We start from the raw sequence: 12,637 nt of genomic DNA on the forward strand, positions 1-12,637 counted from the left end.
TGTCAATTTTGCATATCTTCTCAAAGAACCAGCGCTTTGTTTCACTGATCTTTTCTACTGTTCTTTTTTCTTTTTTGGTTTCAATTTCATTTATTTCTGCTCTGATTTTTATTATTTCCCTCCTTCGGCTGACTTTGGGCCTTTGTTGGTTCTCCATTTTCTAACTGTATTTTAAGATTGCTTATTTTAGATCTTTCTTGTTTTTTTAAGCTGGGCCTGTATTGCTATGAATTTCCCTCATAGGACAACTTTTTCTGCATCCCATATGAGTTGGTATGGTGTATTTTCATTTTCATTTGTCTCCAGATATTTTTTGATTTCTCTTTTAATTTCTTCAATGATCCATTGGTTGTTCAGTAGCATGTTGTTTAGTGTCCACATATTTGTCACTTTCCCAGCTTTTTTCCTGTAGCTGATTTCTAGTCTCATAGCATTTTGGTCAGAAAAGATGCTTGATGTGATTTCAATCTTCTTAAATTTATTGAGGCCTATCTTGTTTCGAAACATATGGTCTGTCCTTAGAATGCTCCATGTGCACTTGAGAAGAATGTGTATTCTGCTATTTTTGGACAGAATGTTCCATATATATCTATTATATAGTCCATCTCGTCTAGTTTTCCATTTAATTCCACTATTTCCTTGTTAACTTTCTGTCTGGATGATCTATCCATCGATGTAAGTAGACTGTTGGGGCCCCCTGCTATTATTATGTTGTTGTTAATATCTCTTTTTAGGTCTGTTAATAGTTGCTTTATGTACTTTGGTACTCCTTTGTTGGGTACACGTATATTTATAAGTGTTATGTCTTCTTGTTGGAGTGTCCCTTTTACCATTATATACTGCCCCTCTTTGTCTCTCATTGCCTTTTTTATCTTGAGGTCTACTGTGTCTGATATAAGTATTGCAATAACTGATTCTTTTGTTTGCCATTAGCTTAGAGTATCATCTTCCGTCCCTTCACTCTGAGCCTGTGTTTGTCTTTAGAGCTAAGAGTGTTTCCTGGAGGCAGCATATTGATGAGTCTTGTTTTTCAATCCATCCCACCACTCTGTCTTTTGATTGGATAATTCAATCCATTTACATTTAGAGTGATTATTTATATATAAGGGCTTAACGCTGCCATTTTATCACTTGTTTTGCAGCTCTGTATTTCCCTTGTTTCTTGTCTTGTGTATTTTGGACTGCCAGTTCAGTTTGGTAGTTCTCTATGATGGTTTTCTCAGTTTTCTCTTTTTTGTGTGTGAGGAAGACTGGCCCTGAGCTAACACCTGTAAGCAATCTTCCTCTTTTTTAGCTTGAGGAAGATTGTTGCTGAGCTAACATCTGTGGCAATCTTCCTCTGTTTTTTGTATGTGGGATGCCAGCACAGCAGGGCTTGATGAGAGATGCATAGGTCTGTGCCTGGGACCTGAAGCTGCAAACCCTGGGTGGCTGAAGCAGAGCATGTGAACTTAACCATTATGCCACTGGGACAGCCCCTCAGTTTTCTTTTTTTCTGTATCATTTGTGTCTCTGTTCTGATTATTTGTTTAGTGGTTACCATCAGGTTTGTATAAAAAATCTCGTAGATGAGATATACCATTTTCTGATAGCCTCTTATTTCCTTGGTCTAAGCCAGTTCCATCCCTTTCCTCTTCCTCTGATTTGTTGGTCATAACACATTCTGTTTTGTGTTGTGATTTTGTGGTTAAAATCACAAGATTATAGTTATTTTTGATGTTTTCCTTCCCTTTACCTTTCATGTCATAATTAAGTTTTTGCTAACCTCTTCTGGTAGAGAGCTGCAATTTTCTGACTTTGGCTGCCTATTTATCTCCTTGCTCAAGGCTTTGTGAACTCTTTTTTTTCTTTTTCAGGTATGAAGGTCTTCTTGAGCATTTCCTGTTTGGGGTGTCTTGTGGCGATGAACTACCTCAGCTTTTGTTTATGTGGGAAGGTTTGTATTTCTCCACCATATCTGTAGGATATTTTTCCCTGGATAGAGTATTCTCGGCTGAAGGTTTTTGTCTTTCAGAATTTTGAATATCTCATTCTACCTTCTCGTAGCCTGTAAAGATTGTGCTGAGAAATCTCCTGAAAGTTTGATATGGTCTTTGTAAGTTATTTTCTTCTGCCTTGCTGCCTTTAAAAATATTTCTTCTTTGTCACTGACTTTTGCCAGTTTTACTACTCTATGCCTTGGAGTAGGTCTTTTTACATTGATGTAATCAGAAGTTCTGTTAGCGTCTTTTACTTGTAATTCCAGCTCCTTTTCCAGGTTTGAACAGACTTTCTGCTCCTTTCTCCCTCCCTTCTCCCTCTATAATACCCGTAGTTTTTATGTTGCATTTCCTAATTGAATCAGATATTTCTCAGAGAATTTCTTCGGTTCTTTTTAGTCTTAATTCTCTCTCCTCCTCCATCTGAAGCCTTTCTATATTTCGGTCCTCCAGATTGCTAATTCCGTCTTCCATAACGTCAGCTCTGTAATTCAGGGTATCCAGATTTTTCTTTATCTCATTGTGTTTTTCATCTCCAACATTTCTGATTGGTTTCTCTTTGTAGGGTCAATCTCTTTTGTGAAGTATTCCCTCTGTTTATTAATTTTATTCCTGATTTAATTGAACTATCTGAATTTTCTTGTAACTCGTTGAGTTTTTTAATGTTAGCTATTTTGAATTCTCTGTCGTTTACATTGTAAATTTGTGTGCCTTCAGGATTGATTTCTAGGTGCTTTTCATTTTCCTTCTGGTCTGGACTATTAATATATTTCTTCATACTATTTGATGGGGTTGGTTTGTGCCTTCACATAGATAGTATCTGGTTGCAGATTCCACCTGCCACCACTGGAGGAGGTTCAGGAGCTGTGTATTCTGAGCCTGCTGTGATCCCTGGTGTCTGTGCTTGTCCTTTGGAATCTATGCTGACAGGACCCATCTGCGATTGCCTGCTTGTAGCTGCTGCTTTGCTAATGTACGCACGGGCACTCTAGACGGGGTCCCTTGCCCTGGCTGACTGGCTGAGCTTGTGAGCCCAGCAGGGGGAGGGGCACTTCTTTTGCATGTGCCATCCCGTGGGTGTTCTCTGTTTGCCCTCGCTGTCTGTCCTCCTGGCGTGCTGGCTTCATGAAGACAACCCCACAATAGCTTAGCCTCCTCTGTGGAGCTTTCCTATGGGATGTGAGGGAACTTGGAGAGCGAAGGCATTCCTACAGAGTCTCCCCCCAGGCCCCTCTTTTCTCAGAGCTGTGCATGGTCCTGTGCCCTAGGTCATTGCTGGGGAGGGAGAGGAGATCCCCTTACTTCCTCCTCCTTCCTCCTGGGGGGTCCAGCACCTCCACCTTCAGGCATTTGGCTGCATGGGTCTCTCAGATGTCTTTTGTGTTGTGTGCCTGTCCTCTGTTGGTTTATGAATGTCCTTTTCATTCTTTCTTAGGGAGGAGAGTCTAAGGGAAGAGCTCACTCCGCCGTGATGCTGATGTCATGCCTGGTCATTCTATTTTTAAGTTTTTGAGGAATCTCTGTACTATTTTCCACAGTGGCTGCACCAATTTACATTCCCACCAGCAGTGTATGAGGGCTCCCTTTTCTCCACATCCTCTCCAACACTTCTGTTTTCTTTGTAAAGATTGGCACCTGAGCTAACATCTGTTGTCTATCTTTTTTTCCTTCTTGTTCTCCCAAAACCCTCCCAGTACATAGTTGTATATTCTAGTTGTATATCCTGGCTGTGCTATGTGGGATGCCACCTCAGCATGGCTTGATGAGTGGTGCCGTGTCCAGGCCCAGGATCCAAACCGGCAAGACCCTGGGCTGCTGAAGTGAGTAGCGCACACGAACTTAACCACTCGGCCATGGCACTGGCCCCTCTCCAACACTTCTTATTTCTTGTCTTTTTAGTAATAGCCATTCTGATGGGCATGAGGTGATATCTCATTGTGGTTTTGATTTGTATTTATCTAATAATTAGTGATGTTGAACATCTTTTCATGTGCCTGTTGGCCATCTGTATATCTTTGGGAAAATGTCTGTTCAAATCCTCTGCCCATTTCTTGACTAAGTTTGTTCTTTTGTTGTTGAGTTCTTTATATATTTTGGATAGCAACCCCTTATTGGATAAATGATTCGCAGATATCTTCTTCCAATTGCTAGGTTGTCTTTTCATTGTATTGATGTTTCCTTAGCCATACAGACGCTTTTTAGTTTGATGTAGTCCCATTAGCTTATTTTTTCTTTTGTTTCCCTTTCCTGAGGAGACATATTCAAAAAGACACTGCTAAGAATGATAGCAAAGAGCTTACTGCCTATGTTTTCTTCTTTGGAGTTTTATGGTTTCAGGTATTACATTCAAGTCTTTAATCCATTTTGAGTTAATTTTTGTGCATGGTGTAAGATAATGGTCTACTTTCATTCTTTTGTGTGCGGCTGTCCGTTTTCCCAACAGTGTTTATTGAAGAGACTTTCCCTTCTCCATTGTATGTTCTTAGCTCCTTTGTTGAAAATTGGCTGTTCCTAAATGTATGGGTTTATTTCTTGGCTATCAATTCTGTTCCATTGATCTGTGTCTGCTTTTCTGCCAGTATCGTGCTGTTTTGATTAATACAGCTTTGTAGTATACTTTGAAATTAGGGAATGTGATGCCTCCACCTTTGTTCTTTTTTCTCTGGAGTGCTGTGGCTCTTTGGGGACTTTTGTTGTTTCCAGTAAATTTTAGAATTCTTCTTTCTATTTCTGTGAAAAATGTCATTGGGGTTTTGATAGGGATTACGTTGAATCTGCAGATTGCTTTAAGTAACATGGACTTTTTCACTATGTTGATTCTTCTAATCCATGAGCACAGAATATCCTTCTGTTTCTTTATGTCTTCTTTAATTTCTTTCAACAATGTCTTATAGTCTTCAGTGTATAGGTCTTTCACCTCATTGGTTAAATTTATTCCTACCCACTTAATTCTTTTTGTGATTGTAAATAGGATTGTATTCTTGATTTTTTATTTCTGCTCGTTTGTTTTTAGTTTTTTGATGGATTCTTTAGCGTTTTCTATATGTAAAATCTCATCATCCACAAGTAGTGACAGTTTTACTTCTTCCTTTCCAGTTTGAATATGTTTTATTTATTTTTCTTACTTGATTGCTCTGGCTAGGACTAAGAAGGGTGAGCGTGGGCATCCTTGTCTTGTTCCTGCTCTTAGAGGGATAGCTATCAGTTTACACCATTGAGTATAATGTTAGCTGTTGGTTTGTCATATATGGCCTTTATTATGTTGAGGTACTTTCCTTCTATAATTATTTTATTGAGAGTTATTATCATAAATATGTGGTGAATCTTGTCAAATTCTTTCTCTGCGTCTGTTGAGATGATCATGTGATTTTTATTCTTCATTTTGTTAATGTAGTTTATAACATTGATAAAGAATACTGTTGTAATCCTTTGTATTTCTGTTATATTGCTTGTGATTTCTTCTCTGATTTTATTTATTTGAGGCTTCTCTCTTTTTGTCTTATTCTACCTAAAGGTTTGTCAATTTTGTTTATATTTTCAAAGAACTAGCTCTTAGTTTCGCTGATCTTTTCTATTTTCTTTTTACTCTCCATGTCATTTATTTCAGCTCTGATTTCTAGTAGTTCCTTTGTTCTCCTGACTTTGGGCTCTTCATTTTTCTTCTTTTCTGATTCTGTTGGATGTATTGTTAGATTGTTTATTTGAGATTTTTCCTGTCTCACAAGGTAGGCCTGTGTTGCTAGGAACTTCCCTCTTAGTACTGCTTTTGCTGTATCCAATAGATTTTGGTACACTGTATTTTCCTTTTCATTTGCCTCCAGATATTTTTCCATTTCTCCTTTAATTTTGTTGTTGTTCCAATAGTTAATGAATAGCACGTTGTTTAGGCTCCACATATTTGTGACTTTTCCAGCTTTCTCCTTGTGGTTGATTTCTAGTTTCATACCATTGTGGTTGGAAAAGATGCTTGATATCTTTTCAGTCTTCTTAAGTTTATTGGGAGTTGTTTTGTTTCCCAACAAACAGTGGATCTTTGAGAATGTTTCATGTGTACTTGAGAGAAAATGTATATCCTGCTGCTTTTGGGTTGAATATTATATATGTATCTGTTCAATTCATCTGGTCTAGTGTTTCATTGAAGATCAACGTTTCTTTGTTGATTTTTCTCTCTAGAAGACCTATCCATTGATGTAAGTGGGGTATTAAAGTTCCCTACTCTTATGGTGTTGCTGTCAGTTTCTCCCTTTAGATCTGTTAATAGTTGTTTTATAGACTTTGGTGCTTCTACGTTAGGTGCATATATATTAATAAATGTTATGTCTTCTTGATGGATTATCCCCTTTATCATTATATAATGCCCATCTTTGTCTCTTGTCTTTTTTGGCTTGCAGTCTATTTCGTCTGATAGAATTATGGCTACACTCACTTTCTTTTGGTTGTCATTTGGTCGGAGTATCATCTTCCACCCCTTCACTCTGAGCCTATGTTTTTCTTTAGAGCTGAGATGGGTCTCCTGGAGGCAGCACATTTTTGGGTCTTTTTCTTAACCTGTCCAGCCTCTCTGTCTTTTCATTGGTGCATTCAATCCATTTACATTTAGGATGATTATGGATATATAGGGACTTACTATTGCCATTTTATCTTTTGTTTTATGGTTGCTCTATATTTCCTTTGTTTCTTTTTCCTTGTGTTTCTCACTACAATTTCAGCTTGACGGTTTTTGGTGATGTGTTTTTCAGTTTCCTCTTTTTTTATGTTTCGTGACTCTGCCTTAATTTTTGTTTTGTGGTTACCATGAGGTTTGTATAAAAGGTCTCACAGATGAGATAGTTCTTTTTCTGCTGATGGCATTTTTGCTTCATTTGACTAGGCAAGTTCTGTCCTTTTCTTCTTCCCTTGCTATTTTTGTTGTCAAAATTCTTTCTTTCTGTATTGTGAATTTGTTACCAAATTGGAATGGTTAATGTTATTTTTAATGCTTTCTTTCCCTTTAACCTTTGCATCATAATTGTTTACTAACATGTTCTGATACAGAGTTGCAGTTTTCTGATTTTATCTATTTATCAACTTGTTTAAAGCTTTGTATCCTTTGCCTTTTCATTTCAGACAGGAGAGCTCTTTTTGACATTTCTTATAAGGCAGGTCTAGTGGCGATGGACTCCCTCAGTTTTTGTTTCTTCCTCACACTTTATTTGTCAGCTGCAGCAGTGGACCCCCAGCTGTCGCAGCACCCAAGGACACAGAGCTGATTATTACAGTGTTGATTAATACAGTCCCTAACTAGCTCTCAAATACTTGTACTTTTCTGCATCCTTTCTGAAACCACCCTAGTCGAAGTAAGCAACTAAGTAACTGGATGACTTTAATGACCTCATGTCTCTGATCCTCAATTTCTTGGTTTGTGAAATGAGGCAGTTAGAAGGAACACCAAGTTTCTTCCTTCTCTATATTCTGTGATTATCAGAATCTACAACTATGGAGAGACTCAGGGAAAAATCAATTCCAATGTTTTGGGAAACCATCTCACTTTCTCCATTTAAATTAACTCTTGGGGTGACTGAGATTGTGCCTCATATCCTCTCATAGCACTGCTCGTAAGGACAGTCTCAGAATCTTCAAGACAACTTAAAAGAAGGCCCTTTCTCTTAAATAGGAATCTGCCTTATGCCATGTTTTGAGCTGTAGAAAATATTTTAGAATGAGATTCTAGTGTTGGTAACAAATTTATCTACATTGCTAATTCATCTGAAAGCTCCTATTCTTGAAAATGTCCCATGTGGGGGTAAAGAAGTTCCATGTAAAGGTTTAGTCCATTTTTGTTGACAATCTCTTGAGTGGATGTTAAAAACCTGGATAACAGGATAATGTTCATGGAGATTGGGGGGAGGGACAGTGATGAATGAGTTTGGTTGACTTTCAGCAGTAGTAAGGTCAAAATGAAAGCATTATAAAAGAAGAGTAGAGATTTAGGTCAGGGCTTTCTATGAAAAACAAGTAAAAACCATAAGCAGATGGAAAAAGTTTAAGTGACACAGTATGGCAGATTCCACTGATGAGTTTAATAGGCAGCCATTTTAGTGGCACAGAGAGTAGACTGATTCAAGGGACAAGAACCAAAAAGCAAGGGGTCCCATCCTGCCCTGAGGATTATTTTGTTCTGAAGTGTGTTAGCCCAGCTGAGTGAAGACCTGGGGAGGATGTCGTAGATCCTCTAAAAGGGGCATCCATCAGCTGCAGGAAGATGTGCCATCTCTCCCCAAAGCTCATTAGCAGATTGGAAGTGGCATGCTGCATTACTCTGATTAGCATTAATTTTATAATTCTAGGCATAGAACTTTCCTCCACATGAGTCAGCCTTCACACAAAAACACAGACGCACGTGGTGTGGATAAAACACAAGTAACCTTACTGCTGCTTCCCATCTTCCAAGGACCCAGTGGGAAGGAAAACGTGGTTCCCTAGCAAAGAGGGGAGTTAAGGGCTGGAGTTTTCCAGCTCTCCAAGCTGAGTGCAGGTCCCACAAATCGGGGAGAAGTGCAATGCCATCTTTCTGGCAGACCAAGACTTTGGGAAAACTGGGTCCTTCTGATCTGGTTAGGGAAGACGCAGTACTTCCAACAGCCACTGCAGCAAGGCAACAGCAGCATTACAAGTGAGATGAGGAACGTTACCTCAGAGCCTCCCAGGGAGAGAGCATTGAGGCCCCTACCGTTTATTGGGATAACTGGTTCCTGGCCCTTTGGAAAATACCCAGTCATCCCAGGGCTAGACTTCTCAGGAAAAGTAACTTGCCAATCCCTTTAAAATTTGCAGCTAAAACCTATCTACGCTTTTATTTGTTACATATATTGTTGGGGCTTCATTTCAAACTGCTATATTACAAAACTGTGTTTCAGATAACTTTAAATCCATGGCAGTGACTTTCAAATTCTTTTGATGGCAACTCACAAAATAAATCTATAAATTATTTTTTATTGTAAATCAGTATATACGCACACACACCAAAGGAATATAAAAATTTTATGAAACTGTTCTTACCTTTTTACGTGTAATACACTCTAATATTATCTATTCCATTTTGTTTCATTGTTTTTTAAGTGCTTGTCACACTCTCTAGAATTATTTCATAATCCACTAGTTGGTCAGGACCTGCAGTTTGAAAAGCACTATTTTAAAATTATTGCTTCCAGGTACCCTAGCCGGTAGTCTGGTATCCAGATTTTTAAAAGGCTTATTAAAATGCATCATCAAAAAGCAATATTTGCTAAAGGACCCTCAGTCTCTATAAAGAGCACTCTCTTGGGGATTCCAACCACAAGTTACCAGATAAATAACCAGCTTTCCTTTGCAGAACTGAGATGTGAGCTCAACACCAAGTAAAAATGACATAAAATCAGAACAAAGTTGGAAAAGGAGGACCACCTCCAAGTGCAATATGTGGTCCTTCTGGGAAACATGACGCAGCCTAGAGTGAGGTGAGGGGGACAAAACAGAAAAAAAACATTAATGGAGAAAAAATCAAGCTTGTAACTTCTGTCTCCAGGCTTCACAAGGTGCACTTGTACTTCCAACCCTAAGAGACAGAGTGATGTTCAGCATGACTCCATAATCCTGTGGCCTTGAGAACCTCAGCAGACATCAGTTAAGTCATTTAAGGATAACTGCAAATTAAATTAGTTCATCCTAACTCTATATGACTCCACTCATAGTTGGAAGTTAGTATATTGATAAGGAGATCTGATCGGTGGTTACCAGGGAAAAGGGGGGGTGGGGGGAGGGCACAGAGGGGGAAGTGGTGTACCCACAACGTGACTAACAAAAATGTACAACTGAAATCTCACAAGGTTGTAATCTATCATAACATTAATAAAAAAAAAATTAGTTCATCCTAATTACGCAAAAATGATAAATTCAAATAAGCAAGGTAATTCAATTCTGAATTAAAAATTTTTTCAATCACTTGACATCTCAAATCAAAGCAAATGGGTAATGTTACCAATTATATCAATTCGACTCTATATTTCAATACATAAACATATGATGAACAATTAAAATTCTTATGTGATATGCATTTAACTTGTTAACATTTATGCTACAGTAGGGAACCACACTCGAGAAACAGGGTCATGTCCTTGAAAACCAAAGAAGGTTATCACAAAAGAGTCTTTGTAAGAATCCAGCAACAGGATGAGTCCCCAAAATCTATTAAATAAACTATCCCACAGGAAAAGTGAGGCAGATCACACTAGTAAAGGCAACACTATGGAAGCTTATGCAATAGTTATCAAGGGAAACATTTGATACATAATAAAAATATTTAGTTTTAGGAAGCAGTATGATAGGCTCTGATATGGTTGCACTTATGAGTACAGGACTTTCATAGGAAGGAAAGAAATGGAAATTCACTGAATGTTTGTGTTTTGTCATGCATCACTAAATACCTTCGATTACATTATAGCATTGGAAACTAGGAAGCAGAAATGTGAAATAACTTGTTGTAGGCCACACAGTAATAAATGACAGAACTAGGACTTAAACTCCATCTTCTAATTACACATCCATTATTCTTGTCACATCAATACCACTTTATCCTGAACTAGTACTCAAAATATGATAGTGCTTAAAATATTTGCTTAAGCATTTCTTAGGATTTCTGATCAAGGTCAATTCAAATTCCAATTTCAAGGCTAATGAATAAGAAAGTGACCTTTAAAAGGAAAAAAATACGTAAAAAATATACATGCATTCCGGGTGGCATCATGAATCTTCAAACTTTTGATATTCTTTGTGTCTCGTGTAAGGATGAAAAAAGTTATCTATTGCTGTATAACAAACCACAACAAAGTAGAGTAGCTTGAAACAGTAACTTATTCTTGTCTCTTATTGTTCTGTGGATTGGCTGGGATTCGCTGGGCAGTTCTTGCTTGGGGTCTCCTAGGAAGTACAGTCAGATGTCAGCTTGGGCTGAAATCCTCTTTGCCTCTATTGTGCTGGATGTCAAGATGGTTCATTTCTGTGTTTGCTGAGGATGCTGGCTGTTATCTTATTCGGGGCTGCCAACTGGAGGGCCTGCATGTGGCCTCTTCATGTGACTTGGGCATCTCTCAAAGTGGTGGCTGGGTTCCAAAAGAAAGCATCCCAAGAGGATATATTCCAAAAGACCAGGCTTCTTACAGCCTAGCCTCAGAAGTCCCAGAAAGACACCTCCACAGCATCCTATTGGTTGAGCCAGTCACTGAGGCCTAGGGGGAGGGATGTAGACTCCATCTTTTGATATGAGAAGCAGCAGGCAATAAGGGAGGGAGGGAGACTGCCCATCTCACCTTAGTCTTTAGCCTCCCATCTGGCATCTCTACTTTACCCAACTGAGTTAGAAGGGGAAATAGATGATACAACTACAATAACACAAATTATTGTATGGTGTTTTCTCTATCTCTTTGGCACTCTCTCTTTCTCTGGAAACACAGCACTTCTTGAATGAATGGATAAATGAGTCTCTCCCTTTTCCTCTCTACTCCTTTTTTGCCTCCTCACCTTTCTTTTCTTCTTTTTAACTGCAGATGAAAGGTTAAAAAAAAATGTGTTAAGCAGCAACATACTCTAATTAGTAAATCTTATAGTTAGTTTCTACTCAGATCTCCCATTTCATGCCTACCTGCCCGATTCAGTCATCGTCCTATCAGGGAAGGTGATAAGAATGCAAGCAAAGGAGAGAAGAGAGGGAAAAATGGGAAAGCAAAAGTAGATTATCGAGGGAAGAAGGAAAATATAAATGGGAAGGGAAATAAATCAGGAGCACTGAACACCGTTAAGCCCAAATGGCTGAAAAGACAAAGGGAAAGAAGCAAATTTTTCCCTTATGATGCTGCATCCATCCTTCCTTCCTTTCCAATCCATGGCCGCCATCGCCAGCCTAGTCTAACCTTATTTCTTAATGCCTGAATTTTTGCTATATCATCTTACCTAATCTCCCTGCCTAGTTTTTACCCCTTAGAAATCATCAAAAATGGGGCCAGCCCGGTGGTGTAGTGGTTAAGTTTGTGTGCTCCTCTTTGGCGGCCTGGGGTTTGTAGGTTCCCATTCTGGCACAGACCTATACACTGCTGATCAGGCCATGCTGTGGCAGGCGAGCCACGGATGAAATGGAGGAAGATGGGCACGGATGTTAGCTCAGGGCCAATCTTCCTCCAAGAAAAGAGAAAGAAACAAAATAAAATAGATCATCAAAAACACTCCTTTCCTCCTGGTGCTCTCAATTACAAAAAAAGAAAAGAGAACACTAAATGACTTCTGAAGGATTAAGTCCAATAGAAACATTTTAAGAATTTTCATAATCTGACCTAACTTTCCTTGCCACTCTTGTTTCTCAAGTCTCCCATATGTGAAACTCTTTACTCAGCCAGAGCACTCTACTCAGTGTATCCAAATACACAGAAAAATGAGACTAGATCTCACTATTACATCATGAAAAATACAAAACCTGAATCAAGGAAAATAACAGACAACAAAAATATTACATTACAGAAAGCAGTGTGGTGACATTATAAGCTTCTAATTATAGCGCTTATGGTCCAGCTCACTTCTCATGAATACAGCCTTCTCCTTTTGTCTTCTGTCCTTTGCTCTAAGGATCCTATCACCAGGAGCATTCCCCGCCG

At 38.7% G+C, this 12,637-nt stretch overlaps 1 protein-coding gene across 21 annotated transcripts in view; it reads left to right on the forward strand.

Moving 5' to 3' along the window:
• Window positions 1-12,637, forward strand: part of LOC138922838 (ATP-binding cassette sub-family D member 2-like) — a 200,543-nt gene that overhangs the window by 154,206 nt on the left and 33,700 nt on the right. For 6 of the 21 annotated variants that reach the window (XR_011435980.1, XR_011435981.1, XR_011435978.1 and 3 more), the window contains exons 9-10: window positions 1,857-1,936; window positions 9,523-9,620. The exons of 7 other annotated variants lie outside the window; for them this stretch is intronic. Coding sequence is in view for 3 of the 14 variants with exons in the window: in XM_070259244.1 (XP_070115345.1) it covers window positions 1,857-1,936; window positions 9,523-9,602 (160 nt within the window). In the remaining 11 variants the exon portion in view is untranslated. Of the gene's footprint in view, window positions 1-1,856; window positions 1,937-9,522; window positions 9,621-12,637 lie in introns of those variants that run through there. 8 more of the 21 variants (XR_011435983.1, XR_011435984.1, XR_011435977.1 and 5 more) reach the window with 2 other exon arrangements.

The sequence above is a fragment of the Equus caballus genome, unplaced genomic scaffold (genome assembly GCF_041296265.1).
Source record: "Equus caballus isolate H_3958 breed thoroughbred unplaced genomic scaffold, TB-T2T haplotype1-0000016, whole genome shotgun sequence".
In the NCBI taxonomy this organism is placed as follows: domain Eukaryota; kingdom Metazoa; phylum Chordata; class Mammalia; order Perissodactyla; family Equidae; genus Equus; species Equus caballus.